The 22,486-nt window shown below is 28.6% G+C and overlaps 2 protein-coding genes across 5 annotated transcripts; one reads left to right on the forward strand and one right to left on the reverse strand.

Annotated features, from left to right (window-relative positions):
* Positions 1-1,094: 1,094 nt before the first annotated feature.
* LOC100575288 (serine-enriched protein) lies at positions 1,095-17,585 on the reverse strand. Of its 2 annotated transcripts, none has more exons than XM_003246114.4 (8): positions 17,130-17,585; positions 10,688-10,892; positions 3,123-3,267; positions 2,837-2,954; positions 2,395-2,552; positions 2,178-2,309; positions 1,917-2,102; positions 1,095-1,823 (listed from the first exon to the last, which is right to left on the reverse strand). In XM_003246114.4, the coding sequence occupies exons 2-8, from the start codon at positions 10,876-10,878 to the stop codon at positions 1,617-1,619; spliced, it is 1,137 nt and encodes a 378-aa protein (XP_003246162.1). In that variant the 5' UTR covers positions 10,879-10,892; positions 17,130-17,585; the 3' UTR covers positions 1,095-1,616. The 2 variants fall into 2 exon arrangements, with proteins under 2 accessions (XP_003246162.1, XP_008185481.1); XM_008187259.3 differs by having other exon boundaries at positions 1,643-1,819; positions 17,130-17,583.
* On the forward strand, positions 13,449-20,827 carry LOC100161395 (transmembrane protein 47). Of its 3 annotated transcripts, none has more exons than XM_001952662.5 (6): positions 13,449-13,767; positions 15,909-15,979; positions 19,201-19,390; positions 19,454-19,603; positions 19,678-19,740; positions 19,815-20,827. In XM_001952662.5, the coding sequence occupies exons 2-6, from the start codon at positions 15,929-15,931 to the stop codon at positions 19,961-19,963; spliced, it is 603 nt and encodes a 200-aa protein (XP_001952697.1). In that variant the 5' UTR covers positions 13,449-13,767; positions 15,909-15,928; the 3' UTR covers positions 19,964-20,827. The 3 variants fall into 3 exon arrangements, with proteins under 3 accessions (XP_001952697.1, XP_008185482.1, XP_008185483.1); XM_008187260.3 differs by having other exon boundaries at positions 13,460-13,767; positions 15,906-15,979; XM_008187261.3 differs by lacking the exons at positions 13,449-13,767; positions 15,909-15,979 and adding an exon at positions 17,634-18,468.
* Positions 20,828-22,486: the final 1,659 nt, after the last annotated feature.

A 22,486-nucleotide genomic window follows, 5' to 3' on the forward strand; every position in this document is an offset into this window, starting at 1 on the left:
TATTATCTTTAAATGTATGAACGTTTTTAAAAAATATTTTTTTTACATAATTTGAAGTCTACATTACAAAATGTCTGAAAGACGGGCCTTTTTTTTTGTAATAATTTTTTTAATTTTAATTTTTTTTAATTTTCTATTCTGAACAAAAATATCTTTCTGAGAATACTAAATTCATGAAAATTGAATTTTAAAGTAGTTAATTAGTTGTCAGTTGGTATTTGAAGTTTTGATTAGTGAAATATGACTTATAAGTAGTGAACCAAAATTTTTTGTAATAACCCTGCAATGCTACCCTACCAGTAACAGATCCTAAAGTCACTCCAGGGAAGGCGGGGAGAGTTTTCAAAAATTAAACTACTTTTTTTAGCCGAATATTATAATAAAGAATACCATTAAAAAGACAGCCCAAGGGGGCAAACGCCCTTTGGCCCTGCCTTTTATCAGCCACTGTACTCCACTGCTTAACTATAAACATTAAATAATAGATACCTATAAGACAATATAAGTTATGAAACTTTAATAACTGGTTAAAAATTAAATTATTAAACAAAGAAAGAATTTCACTCAGAAAAAAAAATGTTTAGGTAGGTATCCTCACCTAACCCATATGTGAATTAAAACAGTATTTAAAATCGTAGCAATTAAATTGTTTAGTAAACCTTTTGTTTAATAGTTATATCAAGTTATGTAAAAAAAATATTTTTGCAAAGTTAATATTTGTTGAGGTAATGAGTAATTTTACTGTTAAAAGCATAATCCTGTATATTTATATTTAAATACCTACGTCGAGTTTTATAATTATTTGTGTGTACTTCAATAACATAATATATTAATTTTATAAATGCTATAAGCTATAAATTGCATTAAATAGAATTAACAAACATGATTATCTAGTATCTTTAAGCTGAAATTGGAACCAAATATTTGAATACCTATTTTATTAGGTACTCATTAGTATTAAATTGTGGGTGACTAAATTATTTTATAGTAAATTTTCAAACTGTGCATGATCAATATAATAGTGTTTAAAAAATTTAGGAGCAGAAAAAAATTGAATTTGAATAAAAATATTATAATAATTTAAAGATACCTAATAAATACCTAATAGGTACAATAATGTATCATGTATATTAAATAATTCAAATAATTAAACATCTCATTGGTTACCTATGGTGATTATTTGAATTTTAATAATTAGATTGGCGTCAATTTAAATAGAACTTTATACGGATCTCAAGTTAATTCATTTTTGTTAAAATGCTTTTATTTTTGAGCATAGGCGTGCGCGGATAGGATTTGAAATGTATATTAAAAATTATATTATGCTCACATTATTGTTAAAGGTAACTTTAGATTATAATTGGTCCTTAATAATAATAATTGTATATATAATAATATGATATTGTTGTTTTCAAGTAAAATTCATTTTAGTAACCATCACAGTCTTTTTATTAGAATAAATCTGATTGTTTAATGTCAATAAGAATTTAATAATAATTATAATTTATAATTAATTAGACGCAATATCCAATCAATAACAAAATGGAAGTTTTTGTTTAAAATAAAACCAAGGTTAAGGCTAATGCGCACGCCTATGAACTTGGAGTTCTCTCGGATCAAGTTTTGTCAGAACCAACTAGATCGCTAGATCCAATGGAGCTAATAGTCGAGCTGGAACCATGATGTGTGCCTGAACTCTGCACCGACATGGTTCTTTCAGCCGTTACGGTGCCAATTGTACTACTGATGCCCATCAGTCCATGATAATTACCCATTCTCAAGGCCCTCTTCAATTTGTCGGGATCGACACAGGAGGGGTCTGCCTAGAACAATAACATCATGAGCACTTATTCATGAACCAATAGAACTTGAGGAGGTACTAAAATAACCAAATTTTAATGAAATTTGTTGCGCACCTGATATGCTAATGATGTCATGATCACTTCGTATGGAACCAGTTTTAAAGGTTCCACTTCATTCATCAGTACATTAGCCGGTATTTTGTGGTATTGAATGGACGACATAAAATTTTCGACAAAAACTTCTTTCCAGTCAACATTTGAATTTGTATCACCATATTTCATTGTCCACATAAGTGCGGCCTTAATAATACAATTATACTGGGGTTATTGATAATCTTGAACAAAAATTACTAATGCTTCTATTATATAAGGTACCTGAAATTTAGTGAATTCGTCTGCCTTTAGTTCATCTCTGCTTAATATCAACCGGACCACGTGTAGTGGTAGTAGAGCGAATGATCCAAGGTTTAACACTTCGTTTCCATGTTCGTCAACAAACTCCAAAACCTATTCAACGTACGTGTTAAAAATTGTGTGAACCAAAAATCGTGAATCATATTTTATAACAGAAAATATAATGAGTATAAGTTACCTTCTGAACGAGACTTTTAGTACATTTGTATTGAATATACCGCTCTGCTGATGACAATAGTGCGCAGACCGTGTCCACATTTATGCAGCACTGAACGAAGCCCGTGCATGCCTTCCGCAGATCTTCCAGGCCATAATAATCCGCTGCATTCAGTACTCCTATAAGCATATAGGATATCATCAAAAATACAATTTATTTTAGTAGTATTTTTAAAATACACTCATATGCTATAGCAGTAATAAAGTCTATACAACAATATAAAACCATAAACATATAAATAAATATATATATGTCAATGTATAAAACGCTCCTGTGAAATATAAAATTGTAAATCTTTAAAATTTAAATGAATGTATATTTTAAATAGATGAAAAATACTTAAAGGTGTTAAAATAGTACCTACGTACATAGGTTATGACTATGCATATTTAACTCAACTCACCCAATAATGTTCTGGGTTGCAAAGTTACACAACCAGTATGTATATATTCAATAAGTTGGCGAAATACGTCTGGTTCGAATTCATCAACTACGACTGTTTGATGTTGATTGGATTGAGTCTAAATAATACATATTATAATAATATAAAAAGAAAACACTAGGTAGTAGGTACCTATACAACATTGCAAAAAAAAGGGTGTAACAGAAATATACCTAATTTAATATTTACTCATTTTTAGTAGGTACCTTACTTTAATGTTAAATCTAACTACAAATTATAATCATACTTGTGTATTGGCATTTTTTACATTGAGAAGCGGTTCACTGCTTCGTTTTAGAAATGTAGGCCGTCTTAGTTTTGTAGTCTCTTTGGGTAAAACTTCTTTTTTTCTTTGAGGGCTCGGTGGCTGATATAACATTTTATGGAATACTCTAAAATTACAATATTTGAAAAACAATATATAATTAAAAAAAAAATGTTTTCAGAAAACTTTTATATTTTATTATATTAAATTATATATAATATCACATGCCACATGGTCTATACAACATATTAATCATTTATAAATTAATAATTATATAGATGTAGGTATATATATTGTATATATTTTATACATCTTTTAGCCACAACGGTGACGGTAGTAGTACATATTAGTCAGTTAAGCTCGCCAATTTAACTAGATTTAACACCCCCGTAGTCCATCTCATACAAAAATTAACTTAACTGCACCTAAGTATGACTTATGTGAGCCCAGACCATTGATTAGATTATATACATAATTATTATAGAATATATTTAATCGATGGCCTGAGTCCTGCAGACATAATATAAAATAGTTTTTTTTTTACTACGATCTTAATTAATTTTAACTCTTAACTAGAAACCCTGAAGTCTAATTATTTACTATATGATAATTATTAATTACATTGCAAATTTAATTTATTTCTCTACTGCGAATTACTTAAATAGTTGAAAAAATTGTGAAACTAAAGGCTTATTTGAACAAATAGAAGATAATATGATTGTATTGCTCAAGCATGTTACCAATCGGCAATCACCATTTTCATCTTTGGGCTTTAGGTCACGTATACAAGTAAAATATAAATATTGTAATATTTTCAGTATTTAAAATATCACACACAAAATACTGAAAAGTAATTATAAGTAGGTAATGATGAACAGTATGATACAATAATATAAATTACAAAATACACATTTATCATCATTTTTTACAGGAAGTTTATTAAATTCGTTTAAAAATCTATGTGTTTTGTTGTACACGTGTTCTTATATTATAGTATAATACCTAGAAAAAAAATGATGTGTTCTTATAATTCTGACCATCACTGTCAAAGACGCCTCTGAGTTATATTATAAACAAGATAATAATAATTCTTAGAATTGTATTATATAATTGTGTTGACATGTCGTAAAATAATTAAAAAACTATTATTAAAGTATTAAACATGGTGTATTTTTTTTCATTTTTATAGTACCACACTACCACGTTGTTGTTTTGATCTCTGTTTTACAGGGTGTAGCACAATAAATGTGTTGAACTTCTAGAGGGGTTTCTACACCTCAAATGGAACAAAAAAGTCCTTATGACTCTTGCCTTAAAAATAATTGTTGTTAGATAAAACTGAAATTTTTTAACATTTTAAAGTTATAAAAAATGTGTGTTATTCTTTTTACCCAAAAAATCAGGTGAGAACCTTGTAAGATATGTTTTCCTAATTCCAATTTTATGAGCTTTTCATCAATGTATTCAAATTAATTGAAGTGCCTACGGCTTAGCAGATATGAACATTATTATGAATCAAACTTGCATTTAACCAAAAAAACACAAACATGGAAATTATCACTCTTATTATTGATAGTTCGATTATGGTCATAAGGACTTTTTTGTTCTATTTGAGGTGTAAAAACACTTCTAGAAGTTTGACACATTTATCGTGCAACACCTAACCCTGTATTGGAATATTTAATTTTAAAATGTATAGTTTCAAAAAGATCATAACTTACTTAAAAATAATAATATCAATAAAAGCCTAAGTGAGGTCCTAGTTGGAATATAGGAAAAAAAGCCACGGGGAAAAAAATCAAATAAAATTTTATTAATAGGTACCTATATAAAAAAAAAAATTAAAGTATTAAATAAATTATTATTTTTAATTTTGAACATGGTTGGTCATAAAATTGACAGAGAAAAAAGCAAAGGGAAAAACCAAGTTAAAGGTATAGGTCAGTAAGTCAACAATAAGAGTTTAAAAAAAATAAGTATAAAATAAAATATAATTAATAATTAATAAAAATGGCTGAAAATTCCAACATATAAAAATAATATACTCGTATTTTGTAAAAAACATTTGATTTCTGATTCTTTTGTTATATCTTAAATTATATTTTTTAGCCTTTGTTCATATTTATTTATTTATTTTTTTGTTACAACAGTACTATAGTTTAGATATTTAACAATTTAATTATTGTTTGTGAATTTGATTCAAGTAGTTCAGTTGATCATTGATCAAAACTTTACATCCTATACTTTATTATATTTATGAAAATATTTGAAAATATTAGACAATAAGCAAAAAATGAATTTCATTTTAAATAATAATATTATAATTTATATTATTAGATAGTAAACTTTGAAAAAAAATTAAGGAAAAATGTCCGCATCAAAAATATATCGGGGGGAGGAATGCCCTACGCCACTACTACACCGAAAACAGTCGGGGGGAGGGAAATGTCCGGGGGAATATGTCCGCTATTTGATAACATAAATCAATTGATTTCAATATAATATGTAGGTAAGTTTATTCACAAAGTAATGGATTTTTGTTTAATTTATGGCATTTGTTGGTATTTTATTGAAGGAAATTCCCTGTCTTTGGTTAAGATAGAACTGTTTTATAAACTTCTTTCAGTCTCACACATTTATCTCACTAGAGTTAATACACTAACTATGTATCATATTTTACATTTTTACAGACAATGGAAATCATTAATTCCAATAAAAATAACCCTGAATTATGTTTTGAGGGTAAATGTACATTCTAAGACATATCGGGAAAAGTTATTTTATATGGCGTTGTAATAAACCAATTTTGCTTAAAAATTCCCGATTTTTAAAAAAAATTTTCGTTTTTCTCTGCGCTTTTGAAAATTACTGGGCATTTTTACCTCCCCAAGCACCAACTACATTCACTTTCCCATCGAACAAGATATTTCGACTACTTATCGTGTACACCCACAACAAAAAAAAAAATTATAAAAAACACATCATTTTAATAAAATCAATACATTCATTGCTCCGCTCAGAATCCAAAATTATAATTGTATAGGTACTTTAATTTTTTTTTCTTTTTATATTCATTAATTTTTATTTGACTTATTAATGTTTAATTAATTAAAGTCTTATAATGTATCTTATTGATTTAAAATTAGATCCACAAATTTGCCATAAAAAGAAAACGAGCTGCACCATCGAATACCATATAATGTTCAATCCAATCATGGACAGACTATTGCAAATTTTACCATCATTACATTATTATTTTTTATATAATTTATTATTGTCAACCGTGACGGTCTTTCGTCAAAACACATACCTATTAAACAAATCTTATATAGGTACATTAAAAACAAAAACGTATCCACCAATGATCATTAACAGTAAATTACTTTGTGGTGAAAGTGTGGATAAAATTGACACTTTACTTGTACGTGTGGATTAGGCCTTAACAGGGATACCACAATAAAAAAACGCGCCATGTGTAATTACTCATAGCTCATGCATTTAAACAGACTTCATTATTCCAATGTTGTAGTTTTTGAGCAAAGGTGGTGTAGAAATTTGAACACAACTACCTGTTAAATAAAGAAATTACGATGTATAATGTTATACCTACCTACGTTTACCTAAATGTCTTTTCTTCGAAGCACTCTTTAAGCATTAAGCTATAATAGGTTTTGTTATGATTATAAATAATTTGAGAACTTATCGTGTATACTTATTGCATGCTCACTCAATTTGAAGAATGCTAATTAAGGATTTTTTGAAATTCTGGTTTTTGGAATTTCTAAGTATATTATATGTATCAAAGACTTTTACTTATCTTTTAGTTATCTTTATTGATAAGAGTACCTATAAGACTATATTACTACTGTGTATTTAACGTGACGTTTAAAAACTATATTGCGGCTATATTAATAGTTATTTTTTTTTAATAATAAAGTATAGGTATAATTATATGTCCACTAATGAAATAAAATAAAAATTTCACTAAGTTTCAGAGTTATTATACTTTATATCTTACTAAGGAAATAAACGTGTACAGGCTTTTGGCGCAGAGGGTGCAACCTAGTGCGTACCCAGAGGGCTAAGGCCGCTAAGGGGCTTTTGCGCCCTTTTTAAATAATTTTTATTACTCTCAAATTCGTCATTATTAATATGAATGTCAGTAGGTAAACAATTAAAATAAAATCATACGCCGAACATATCCATAGATAATAAATCGTAGGTAATTTACACATCTTGTTCTTGTCCTAATTATATAATCATTAATTATTTTTTTAAAACAAATTGAAAAATGTAGAAACATAAGTAGATAATAATAATGGTTATAATAATTACACTAGTCATTATAATTCTTTCTTTCTGCTACCTACTCACTGTCTCACTGTATGGTAACGTTATAATACACACGTCACAATTCATATTGCTACATGAATCAAACTGAAACAATTAAATTGAATTGTCACTGATGTATGACATTTTTTTTGTGTTTCTGTTCATCTACGTGACTCATGTTAAACTTCAAATGCCTCGATGTGTCTGTCCACGAATACAATTTCGTTAATATTTACGTGTTGTACAGTCACGCAAATACGCAATACACCGATAGTAGATAAACTCATCTATTTTTAGAATTCAGTGAATTCGGTATGTCTTCGTCTTGGTTTAAATACAAAATATAGGTACACACAAATATTTGTTGAAAATTATTAAAATACTGATAATGCCAAATTTCCGAAAACTTTGACTAAGTGTCAAATTTGCCGACTAAATATTAAAAAATCATGAGTGGCCCGCGTGCCCCCCTCAAAGGATAGTCCTGTCTATGTGACCATTTATATTGTCTATCGGATGGGTATATTAAAATACCTGCACACAACTGTCAGCTAAATTTCACTTATATTTCTTAAATTTCTTTATTACTTTTATTTATATGACTAAATTGTTTAATTCAAATAATTATATATTTTTAAACTGATGGGGCCATATTAATTAATTTACTGTGTAGTAAAATATGTATTGGCCTTATTTTAATTACTAATAGGTACAAAAATTCCACAAACTTATTACCATTATTATGAGATTTATTATGTATCGAATGTGTTATTCGAAAATAATATACGTAATATTGTATTTATTCGTTTATTATGTCTTGAAGCATATATCCTATAATTATAGGTAGTAGGTACTTTATAATTCCACAAATTTTGCACAGTACAGTGCATACTATAGGAGTAGATAACATATCGTTAATTGTTGTTGGTAAGCGTAAAGCTGGTTAGTATAATGGTTACTATATAACAAGCCCGGGTTAAGGCGGGGGTCTAGGGGGGCCTCAATAGTTAGAATTTGTTTAGGGGCCATAACTTTTAGATTCTGAGTGGAACGATGAATGTATTGATTTTACAATGATGTGTGTTTTTTTATTTTTTTATTTTTTTTTTATTTTTTAATTTTTAATTTTTTTAATTTTTTAATTTTTGTGTCTGTCATCACGGTTTGGGGCAGTAAAACTGCTTCGATTTTCTTCAACAGTATCTTGTTTGATGGGAAAGTGAATCTAGTTGGTGCATTCGGGGGGTCAAAATTTGAAATTTCCAATAGTTTTCAAAAGCGCCGTGAAAAACAAAAGAAAAATTAAGGAAAAACGGGAATTTTTACGCAAAAGCTGTTTTCGAGAAAATTGATTTTGGTTTTTGGTGTAACTTTAAAACGCATGACTGTAGATACATGAAATTTTCACTGGTTGTTTATATTTCCATTTTCTATACATCATAAAATTTTCAAAATATTTTGATTTGTTTTGAGCTGTTTACGGACAATTTCAGTTTCCAATTTAATTAGTTTTTTTTTCTATGAATGTCAATAAAACTTTATTTGTTGGGTAAAAATACTTGAAAATTTAATACAAGGCTCCTACTATATTGTTACAATGACATTTGAAAAATATTAAAAATCCTTAGTCACAGTTTTTTTTTATTAGCATTTAAAGTTCAAAAATTGACAAAATATGGAAAAATCACGAAAATTACCTAATTATTTTGAGTTTATAATTCGTAAAAATTTTTTTTTTTTGTAGAAATTTTGACAAAATTTATCAAATTTAAAATTGAATAATTATTTTGTAGTTAAAAATTTATAAAATGTTCAACTTTTATATCTAAGGATTGAAAATTTAAAACAAGATTTCACGTAAATATTTAATTCTGTTACCAAAAATTCTAAGAAAATACATAAGCACAGTTTATTTTTATAGTAATTTTAAGTTCAAATTTGGGACGAAATTACATATTAAAAAACCTGGAATAACTTTTTTAGTTATTTTGTTGTGATTGTAATGATTGTATAATATTATTTGTGGGTACTTGAAACTTAACTAAAATATACTATTATATATCTATGATAGTACCACGGTTTGTTGTTGATGTATAACGCGTTACCTGATGGATATTGTGATATGATTAATTTGATATTTATTATTAATACCTAGATTTTAGGTCAATTTTTTTTTAATACTATAGATAAATATACCTATAATAGATATGTCTAATACCTAGACTGACATACCGTCTCCGCTCAGAATCGTTTTTCTTATACAGTGATATTATATCATTGAATTCAAATTTAATACTATCCATTAAACAGTGACCCACTTGTAACCTACTGTACAAAAGAGCAACATCCACTTACCCAGCTTTTTTATTATTGGCTATAACACTGCATAATTTTTTAACTATTAATTTTAAATACCTATTTAAATTCCAATATTATATTAAAATAAGTATACACAAACTATATAAAATACATGACAAAGACATTTCTGATTTATCATAGCGGTAATTACTAATTTATACTATTTTTGCTATGCGGTGTAAGTAAAAGAATGACAATAAATTATTATTTTAAGCTGTACGTATATGATTTTATATTTGTCTTTCCTTCAAATATGGCTATCACCACATCATAAATAATTTATGTGAAATAAAAATAGTATTTTAACTATAAGACTATAACATAGGCCCATACAAATATTACACCCACGAAAATTGTACGCCCGCGGGGCACGGATCGATCCCCGTCTTCACCCTCCTAGTTCCGCCTTTGATGACATAAAGACTTGCTAAATAATGTCTCAAAACAATTTAAACATCATTTAAATTTACAAACATTTAAATTTTATTGCAGCCACCAAGAAGTGGATTGTCTGAATGTACGATTATGGATATCATCTGTTTAAAATTATATCATACTTGGTTTTTATTAATTAAATCTAACAAATAGGTATACTTCCATAAAATATTTAATGTATGTAGGTATTGTATAATATGTAAATATAATGAATTTTTAAAATCAATATCATATTATATTCAAAAGCTTATGAAATTAGATTCTCTTAGTTCTGCTTGAACAACCATAGTTTAAATATTACCTATATGGCTATATATTGATATAAATTATAAATATATTTAGATTGAAATAGTAGCTACATGTAATATTTATTTTACATAGGTACTATAGGACAAAAATAATTAAAATTGTAAATATCTTACCGACTCCTTGCAGCTAAGACTGCTTTTACAGCACACACTGGTTCTCTCGTATCGCCGACCAAAAAAGTTACATCACATAATTCGGGCATACTGGCCAGAAACGCCATATCGTCAGCTAGGCCATTTTTGTTTTCGAACACACTCTGGTCAAGCTCGTCATCGGTTGATTCCATGTCTCCTTGTAGTCTCATTATTTACCACATATCTATAAGAAATTAAAAAACCAATTTTTAACCAATTAAGTTAAACAACTTATAATAGCAACAAACTACAATAATTTTGAGCTTGTTTTAACCCACTTTGCCACTTCCCACCCAAATGCATCGAATATCTATAATTATTTATAGTACATTAAGCGATTACAGCTGATTATTATAAATTAATCAGTCGACTTTTTCTGTTTTCGTCACCTTAAAATCAGTATGCATCTACGAATCAATACTTACCCACTATACGATTATACGAATAGTTCCACACTATTCAAAAATTGATGTGGCTCACACTAAATTTAAATAGTAGGTAGGTAACTACATTTTTAACTCCTGTACTTAAGTGTGGAAAAAATAAGTAGGTAGGTCATAGGTTTAGTAGGTACCTTTTACCTATATTATATATACGTGTATAATATAGTAAATAGTTTGTTTTAACTTTTACTATATTTAATTAATGTATAGTATAGGCAGTATAGCTAATATTTCATAAAATGTTCATTCTTTATTAACTAATAACCAATTATGTATTATAGCATGATAATTATTAGAAAAAATAGCAATTATATAGTAAACACATTTTTAACCAATATAAGTATAGGCGCTTAGGTAGGTTATGGTTAAAAAAAATGCATGATAAATGTAAGTTGGTTTTTTTTTTTTAAAGTACCTGCCTTGAGGATTATAAGGCAATCATAATATTTTGGTTTTAGGTGAGTTAATTTTTGTACATTCGTTTTCTCAATTATACATGTATAATAAGTCGTAATTAAAAGTTTTAAAAATAATAAAATATAATATACAAGTTAATAATAGCATTAATTGCTGGTACCCACTACCCAGTACCCACCTATATGTAAAATATTGTAAAAGACCAACGTAAACAAACACAGATATTGTTCTTGCCTGATGTTTGATAATATAGCCTATAGGTCAATTCACTGTTATATAAAAGCTAACAACATGAAATTGAGATTCTATTCTACGAAAATTTAATATGTCGTTATTATTTTTTACAAACAATAAAATATAATACATTGATCATTTCTTTTTTAGGAAAAACTGGAATTTTGACGCTGACGCATATCAGTTTTCGACAAAATCTTTATTATTTAATAAACGAATAACCGTAGATACTTAAAATGTTCATCAATTGTTTGTGGCATAATTTACAAAAAATGTTTTGCTCTATCAAAAAGCCTGATAACTAAATAGGTACCAATAAAGTTTTTTTTCATGAGCATTTTAAGTTTAAATTTTGACAAAATTCATCAAAATCAGGAAAATGCACAAATTATTTTTTATACTTAAAAATATATAAAATGTTAAATACAAGATACCTCATTAGGTACCTACTCATTAGTCACTAGTATATACAGAAACAAAAAAAAATGTATAAAAGCACAATTTTTTTTATAGACATTTAATGTTCAAATTTTGATTAAATTAGATATTTAAACGAAGAATTACGATTTTAGTTAAGTATTTTGTTGTAACTCAAAAATATTATTCATATTATTTGTGGGGACTTGAAACTTTTATAGTGAGTTTTTCGTATACTATTGGAATATCATATTATATTAATATATTAGGCAGTGACATTTATGTTTAGATTAATATTAAGCGTATTTATATTATCGTAAGACACATAAACCGTTCTTTAATACTAATAGTAAAATAAATTAAGTACTACCTATAATAGGATTACCGAATATTAATACCTAGGCATATCATTATAAAATATACTTAGTAATATAAATGCTGACAATCACCAGACCATATTCGCTCAGAGTTGTTTTTCGTAAATTCAACGAATGATAGTTATATTATTAAATTCAAATTTAACAGGTACAAACTATAGTGACTGATCAATGATGTGTTATACACTTACAATCGACACCTACAACTGTACTGCAGTACCTACTACGCAGTGCATAGGCGCAACTTGGGCGATTTGTCCGGGAAGGGCTAAAATTGTATCAGCAGTACAAACTCTGATAATAAAAATCTCAAACTAAAATATGATTAAAAACTGGTTGAGCTACCGATAAAACTGGGGGGCTTATCCCCCCTAATTGTATCTATTCTACAGTAGTAGTTGGAAAAAAATCCACAGTATAAAAGTGATAGGCACGCTAAATTGAATACAAATATAAATAATGTAAAAATGTAAAAAGTAATAAGTATTAAAGGAAAAAATGAGGACGAGTATGTTAAAACCACTATATATATATTAAAATTGAAATGTAAATAGGTAGGGGATATTCAATAGGTCCACAGGAATTTGTCAAGGGGTGGGGTGGGAAATAATTTAATTTTCAATTTTTCTTTCCACAATAAAGCACTCCCTGATTTCCGCCTACGACTTGCTAATTGTTATACTATAATATATGAAATAAAATTAATTAATTGTAGCAGAAAACTTATTATTTATTATTTATATTTTATACGCACATATTTCAAAATTATCATATGGCCAGACTGATTGTTTATAAACAAGTGATAGTATATTTTTATTTACCATAATAAACACCCATTGTGTTTTTTACTTGATAGTTGATAATATTAATTATGAATCATAATAATATGGTCATTGATCAACATTCAACACTGAAAAGTGAACACAATCACAATTTACAACCACGAATAAAAAAAAAACAATCATTATTTAGATATTGATCAGTTCTCGTACCCTAAAGTGGCCAGTCTTTAATCTTTTTCATGATTTTTAGTGTAGTGCTTATATTATAATAAATTGTGTCACTCAATTTTTTTCAGGACTTGGGATGTAAAATATTGCTGCTCAAATATTTTAATACTATGAGGATTTATAGATACCATATTTATATTGGACACTAGTCTAGACAAGATGTAAGTATTGATCTTATAATAATATAATACATAATATATTATATATCAATATCTTTAGTACACCGAAATTTAGGTCAATTAAGTATGGTTAATGTACTTGTAATTTGCAAATTACACATGTTTTTATCGTAGTCGGAATATTTATAAGGTTGGGCTTAAGTAGTTAGTATGTACACATACATTTAAACAATAGCATTTTGAGATTTACCTATTTACCATTAAGTAATCTTCTTAGGTATAACTTGTATTTAAGACTAAATGGAATAACCAATCTATGTCTTGGTAAAGTAATAAATTGCAGTACATGTTTTATTGGTTACTATCTAATTTTTATAATTTTAAGTTTTTGTTTTTTTTTTAACCATGTGCAAGTATTATTTATTTAGTGGGAAATCTTTGTTTAACAATTAATATTTCAAACTAATGGGCTTATATAAAAAATATGTTTAGTACATATGATTCAAACTTAAGTTAAGGTGGGATCAGTGGCGTATCCAGGGGAGGGGCTGAGGGGGCTGCAGCCCCCCCCCCCGAAATGTTAAAAATTATTTTAATGGTCTACGATAGTAGCTCAAAAAGTCTTAAATTGTATTTAAAATATTTAAAAATGTACAATATGTATTAACACTTTTCAGCTATCTATTTGTGCTAGTACGTATTTAATGTGTAAAAGTGTAAAAGTTGATCAGCACCTCCCGAAAAAAAATCCTGGCTACGCCACTGGGTGGGATATATTATTATTATAAAGTTTGACGTTTAATAATTATGTGTAATAAATAAATAGTTATAAGTGACTAAGTGGTTACAAATTACAGTAGCTGGGTTCATATTAGTGGTATACAGGGCTTGTAAGTTAATCAAGACCTTAAAAATTCCTAAACTAGCAGGCACTTATGTACTAACTGGAAAAATATGCCTTAAAAGGTTCAGAAATGTGCATTTATACGCACTAAAAATATACGGATTAAATAATGAATAAATCATAACCAATTTTTGAAATTTCAAGAAATATCCATTCATAATTTTAAGTTTTATTTTAAATCATTTTACAATATGACAATTCCCATACATTTTATACCGTGAAAAAATATAAATTATTGCATTTTTCATAAAAAATGTTGGTTTTGTTATAGTATTTTAGTAAAAAAAAATGTATATAGGAATAATAAGATACTAAGCACAAATTAAAGATATTCCTATGTTTTAATTTGTGATAGTTTATAAAAATATTATAGATTGCATCAGTGGCATGGCGAACTAAAAATTTTCCAGAGACAAGTTACAAATATCCCAAGTCCTAATGCATAATAATGTATTAATATTATATAGCTAATTAAATTTCAAATCGTTATTGACTACCTATTGAGTATATCATATTATATTTATACTAGGGGACCCACCGGCTACCACCCACCCCTATATTTAAGAAAAATCTCAGAAGCAATTGCCTCTGAAATAACCGTTCACCATGCCACTGGATTGTATAGGTATTAATATATTTGGATCAAACAATTTTTGGTAGACATCATATATTGGACAATTACCCCAACTACTTGTTTCCATTTTATTTCATGTTAATTACTAAGTATGACCTACTTGTTTATTACTTTTTTCAAAAATTTCATAAATATTTTTTTTTTTTTAAATATGTGTTGAAAATTTAAAATATATTGTTGGGCTGTTTGAATTATTGTAACAATAATGTTTTTAACAGGGATATTAGGGAGGGAGCAAAATCTTACTTCACAATATGAACCAAAGCCCTAAGAATAATATTAAAAGAAAAATTATTATTTTAATTTTGGGGATGCCAATCTATTTATGACACGCCTTTTTAGAGTATATGAATAAATTTATCACAATTGGATTGCTTAAAAACCAATACAATTCTCTACTCATAACATCAAATTAAGGTAATAACATTTATTTTAAACAGCGTGGTATGTGTGTTTAATTATTTTTATTGTTTTTTAAATTATAAATTGCAAACCTCTTAGTATTTTTCATTGTATTACTTCTGGGATTCCAATTTTGTACTAATAATTTCTATACAGCATTTTAAAATCAGTTTTTAATTTATAACTCAACTTAATTTAGTTTCTTCAAATATTGTTTTAACATAATTCTTTTCTTTTCAGCAGTTATCAAACAAATAAATAAGATGGCCCAATCGACTACAGTTGAAACTATTACTATCACTAGACCTTTAAAAGTAAGCTATTTTATATTATTGTTACGTAATGAATTCTGTGCTGGGTAAATACATATTTTTTTAACAATTATATATCTTTAACAAACTGAGGTCTGAGATTATTAACTAATGTGAATGTAAAAGTTTAGTATTTACTATTAGAAGAGGATATTATTGTAGTTTTTGCAATAGGACTAATTACTTTTATGCACAGAGGATGTGCCTGCCGCCTGGTCACCTTATGATATTTTATAATTAGGGCCCTAAAAGTTAAGCCTCTAAACCATGGCCCCATAGGCCATATTTTACCTATTGTAACTACATAAAATGTAATTTTTCTATTATATGTGATAAATTATTATTATTGTGATTATTATATATTATTATATACAAAATTAAAAATTAATTAAATTATTAATATCAAAACATTAATAATAATATTTACTTGCCTTTTTAGAAGGGAGACCAAAAATATTGCAATTGGCATCACCTGAAATTCAGGTGTGCGCATTCCTATGAATATCTGTATTGCTTGTGTTACTTGATTAAATAGATATGAATATGATTTAAAATGTCAGTCAACAATATGGCATAAAATCTATTAAACGTACCATAAGTCATAAGGCTCATAAACAGATAATTATTTTGTACATAAAAATAACTTCAGATTGCTCATAATTAAAAAAATCTAAAAAAAATGGGCTTATATATTTCTTCTAGACAATTTCAAAAACTAAAAACATTATTGAGTAGGTAAAACTTTTACTTAAAGCAATCAATCGTCCACTTTGAATTACAATCAATGCATACAGTTAAAATATAATGAATATAAGACAATGACCATATTGATATTATGCTGCTATAGTGTAATATGTGATTACTTCATTCAACTGGTATTTGGGCTGATTTACGATTTAGCACATTTTTACAAGTATCAAGTGATTGGTAGAATATGGTGTACCCTTAAATAGATATAATTATAGATTATAATTGAGAGCCGTGGTTTTCGGGACGGCATCATAAATAAAATTACTGTGCATAATATGTATAATTATAATATAATAATATAGATAGATATCTACTACTACTGCTACTACTACTATAAAAAAAATATTTATAATAATAATAATAATAAATTGTATGTATCAATTATAATAGTGATAATACTGACTTTGGACCAATTTATTTCCGTCTATAATATATCGTTGCTGCTGCAGTCGTCGATAATGTACAAATTATCGTAAATAGTTCCGGTTATGATGCTGCAGAAGTCTATAAATAAGTGTATGAATACGCGTTATGCGTCCGTTTTAGTTCGACCCGTCAGTCGTGTATGGATGTTGTGCGACGGGTGTAGCGAATACAATATATATAGATATGGTATGGGCAAGCAAAAAAAAATCACAAATTTACGTTAAACTTTGTGCAGTTGCTATAGATAGGCGTGGGAGGCGTGGTTGAAATGAATATTATTCAGAGACTGGAAGAGATATGCGAGTGAAAATATTATTATGTTTATCTTGGACTTTGCTGATGGAAATATAGGGCACGGTAACGGTGCAACGCGCGTAGGCTGTAAAGTTTTTATAAATATATATAATAATAAAGTACATATAATACGTGTATTACGATCACCTATATAGGTATATATAGATATATATTTAAGGTAATAACCAGTAACCACCCTTAGCGGCCGTGTAGTCAGTCATCGCGGCGGCGCGTTCGGTCGCCCCGTCTCATCGATCGAGCCCATCCGCGTCGGCGTTCGTCGAAATGGCTTCTTATACGCGCGAATCGCCGCTAAATGCAATCTGGGGGTTGCGGGTGGGGTAAACTCTCGAGCTTGCGCGTGCCAATCGCCTAGATCCGCACAGGGTGGGACGATATTATACTGTGTGTTATTGTACGTACGTATGTGTGTGCGCGTCTACGTATATTCTCGCGAGTGTTTTTATTGACGTTCCGGATATAGGTAGAGTCCCATAGAGAAATCGAACGTTCATAGACATTATTATACACGGAAACCGAACGCGAGCTCAAGGAAGTCAATTTTTTCTCGGAATAGCCACAAATACGTATTGTTGCTACGTATTATCCTGCTCGTTGCTTTTGTACACGTGCTCGCGGAATAATATTGACACGCTTATCCTATAATATTATACCTACCTACTATAATAGTTGTAACTCTTTGTCTCTTTGCACCAGAAGTTCGGTATATTATTAAATAATATAATCCTCTCTATCTGAATACGCACGTCATATTAAACACGCTCGCGTGTGTGTACAATACATCTTACAATCGATAAAATCGCTCTGGGCATTTTGCCCAGAAACGCGTATACAAGACGGGCCCGCAATACGGCGGCAAGCTGATCCTGTCACGGACGGCCGTGGATACTACGTGGCAACGGCGCCAGGAACTGTCGCTCCATCCGGCGACGGCGACGGCTGCAGAAACGGAAGACTGGCACGGCAGGTCGATGCAGTCCGACAAGGGTTACAGTGCTCAGGTTAGGACGAAGTATAAAGGGAAGGAAGATCATTTTATATTTACACTTACAATGTTGATTGGTATAAATAAAAGGCATATAACTATTGCAGGGGCCTCTAATTATGTCTGGGACCCAGGCTGCAGGGGGGCGCCTTGAGTTGTGCTCTCATAGGACCAAAAGCGTATGAAAGTTATTGTCTGTAGGACCACAAGTATGATGGTTATTGTTTTTAGGATCAGTTTATGATTTAAAAACCCACACATGAAAAATATAATTTTTGATTCAATTATTTCAATAAGTCATTTGATTTTTCACTTGGTATTTATTCTATTGAAATAGATCCTTACTGTCAGTACTGCTGTGAAATAACATAGTAGTCTTATCATTCTTATTTGATTTTAAAAGGAAACTAAATTTATTAATGAATATAGGTAGGTACATATTTTGTTCCTCATAATAATTGATATTAAATTTGTTTGTTAATTATTTTATGTTTTAAATATATTTTTTTTAATTTAGGTACTTGTTGATTGTAGTTAACAATAACAAATTAAAAACCAAAATAGTAAAGTGTTAAGTGAATAATAGTATATGTAATATGTATTTATCCAAAAAACATGTTTTGACGTTAAAAATAATATTCATTAAATATTGTTATATTTCATTACAGAAACAACTCATGATATTATATTATCTTATTTGTTCAATTTTTAGGGCTTATATAATTAATAATATGTTTTGTTTTCATAGGTGATCGCTTTGATTTGTGGTCTAATTGTAATTGTTCTGATGCTACTAACATTGACGTCCACTGATTGGTTATTGTCAGCCGGTTGGCGTCAAGGTTTGTTTTCTCATTGCATTGCAGTCAATGCTCCGACACCGTTACCATTTAATGTACCTGATAACGGTCCAGATTGTTATCCAACACGTGAAGTTGGTATGTATCAGGTTTAGTTTTGTTCACCTGTTCAATTTTAACTAATTGTTTGTAACAACTTAGGATACATAAGAGTAGCTGCAGCTTTGTGTATAGTTACGTTGGTCACAGACATAGTGGCTACTCTTTTAACGGGGCTTGGGTTGAGAAGCAAAGATCAACGAACCAAATACAAATTCTACAGAGTAGCTGTTTACGTTATGTTACTTGCATGTATGTATACCTCAATAAGCTTTATAATTGTATCTTACAAACCATTGTAATTAACTAATATGTTTTATTTTCAGTATTATCATTATTGATAGCGTTGATTGTGTATCCCGTATGTTTTGCAGCTGAATTAAATTTAGGTAAATTTTCGACTTATAACTACTGTTGATTTAACTTTAATTAATTCAATTTGTGTATTAATAAAACATTTTAGGGAACCGCACTGTGTGGGAGTTTGGATGGGCCTACGGCGTTGGATGGGGTGCTGGAATATTTTTGTTTGGTGCTGTTGTATTGCTGTTATGCAACAAAGAATCCGAAGAAATCTACTATAAAGAACGTAAAGTGACATCGACCGCCTAGTGTGCGGCGCCCCTGCCTGACGTAGTACTTTAGTGACCTTCCGCCGTTGGTCGGACGACGGGCAGGGTGATCTTATTGTTTTTATGATAAGACAGTCATTACCATGATTTACTAACTAACACGTCACACATGTCAAAAATCATCCTACATCATTGGTTTTTGACAGTAAATAACTATTCTGGTGGGGGAATATTTGCTTTACGCACATTATACTAAATAAAATTGTAAAAGATTCTTTCAGTAATCATAATCAAATTAGCATTAGGTTATTTTTTTTATAGATAGTTGAATGATGTATTTTTTTTTCATATTTTAACCATAATAACTTGAGATTTTTGTGTATCAAGTGAAGAGTTAAGATAGAATTTTATATTAACTTAATAATTATTAACATGTGATTATGGTAGTCTGTATTTTATTCAAATTATTAAAATTATTGTTTATGACTTACACTTATGAGTATCACAAATTAAATTTACTTAAAACATTTCTCATTGTTCCAAATTGGAAATGAGTTATAATTTCTATTATTAATTCAAGTTTATAAATTGTATTATAGTTATTACTTATTAGTAAACATACCGATGACACCATGTAAAAATAATACTAATTTTGTGTAACACGAGTTCTTTTATAATGTACTATCTGATCAAGTGTAATAAGTAATAACATGTTCATATCTAATATTATCTATTGTTAAAATATTTAAATTTAGTAGTAACAAAAACAAATGTAAATATTATAATATTTTGTATATCATACTATGTTTCGGCTTGTGTCTTACACAAGCAGTAGCCAAAGAGAGTTGACCCTGCCAAAGACCAAAAAAAAAAAAAAAACTAAAGAAAAACTTCCTGTATTATTGACATTCCTATATACGTATAATTTCTATATTTTGTTGATTGTATATAGTATGTTGTCACCCTAACCTTGTTAAAGACTATCCCGTTATATATTTATCAGTGTTTATTTTCCCGTTGATTTTTTTTATACAAAGCATTTTATTAATATATTATTGTATTCTTGCCTATTATTATAATTTTAATTAAATATAACTTAGTGACACACAATAGATTTTATATTAGTGTATGTATAACAATTATTTCATATTCATGAGAAATGATTATCTCCAACATAACATGCTATTATTTTAAGTTTTTTTTTATATTTTTTAACTATATATATTAAGGACGTTTGTTAAAACTACATATCTTTAAAATGAGCTGTTTTTATAGTGCTCCTAATTTATTTTACCCTTAAGATTTACAGATCAGCCGTCCATCCTAACATAACTCTCCCTTTAAAAATGTATTTTTATGTTATTTGCACATTTTGTTACAATTTATCTGCTACAGTTCTATTATGAATAATTATAGGATAATTTATGTTGGTTTTCATTTACTAAATTAGCTGTGTCAAATAATTTATTAAATAATATTTTTAGCCATTTAGGACATATTATATTCTTTCTTATAATGTACACAATTGCATTTTTCTTCCAAATGATTGTTGTAAGTATTAAAATAAATATAACATTAACTGCAATTTATTTTTTATTTAAAAATGTATATTCATATCTATTATTTAAAGTTAAAATGTCTTAATGCAATTTTGTTAGTAAGTACCTACTTAGTCTTAGTGTATTGTAAAAAGAAATATAAGGGTTATTTGTCACATAGGCATATCACCAGCAATTAGGGTGCACTCGGGGTAGTAGAGGGTATGCTAACCACCCATGACCAACCTGGTTAAATTTGATTAAACCGATCAGGACACAGGCAGGCAGCCGGCCTGCCCTGATAATTGTGTCATTAATAGTTTACTTTTCATCCGGGTAGGACTGGATACCATAAGCCTTACGGGCTTATTGACTTACTAAGGGTTTTAGTGATGGCCATATTATTCACTTAAATAGTACCTAAATACTAAATACTGAAACCCAAAAATCTAATAAATATAAAAGGGCAATTTTTTTTAGACATTGAATTTAAGATGTTGACTAAATTGAATATGTAAGTAAATATTAACGAATTTAGTTCAAAAATATATATAAACATGCTACTTAAAATGTTTTCGTAAATTATTACTATATTTTACTATACACAATGAAATTTTCAAAATATTCAGATTAATTTTAAGGTGTTGCAGTGGCGAATCCAGTATTTTTCTTTTTTTGGGGGGATATGGACTTATTAAGTGTTTACGCCGTGAACTAAGGTAATATTATGGACTGGAAACGATACTAGAATCAGTGGCCCAGTTTGCGGTACGGACACTTCGTATGACGAGAAATTGGGAAACTATATGGTTTCATCTAGGCAACCTGTCCTATCCTGGCGCCTATTCCCATAGTCCTATACATATATTTAATTTTTTATCCATTGTCCTGTATACAAACGTTTATAGATTTATGCAAAATCCAAATCCCTACCTATAATAAAATTATAATATTGTAATAATTCACCACCAGATTCTGGGAGCTCCGTGAATTCCCCTTTCCAAACAAAATCCGTACGAAAACCG

The sequence above is a fragment of the Acyrthosiphon pisum genome, chromosome A3, assembly GCF_005508785.2.
Source record: "Acyrthosiphon pisum isolate AL4f chromosome A3, pea_aphid_22Mar2018_4r6ur, whole genome shotgun sequence".
Taxonomy (NCBI): domain Eukaryota; kingdom Metazoa; phylum Arthropoda; class Insecta; order Hemiptera; family Aphididae; genus Acyrthosiphon; species Acyrthosiphon pisum.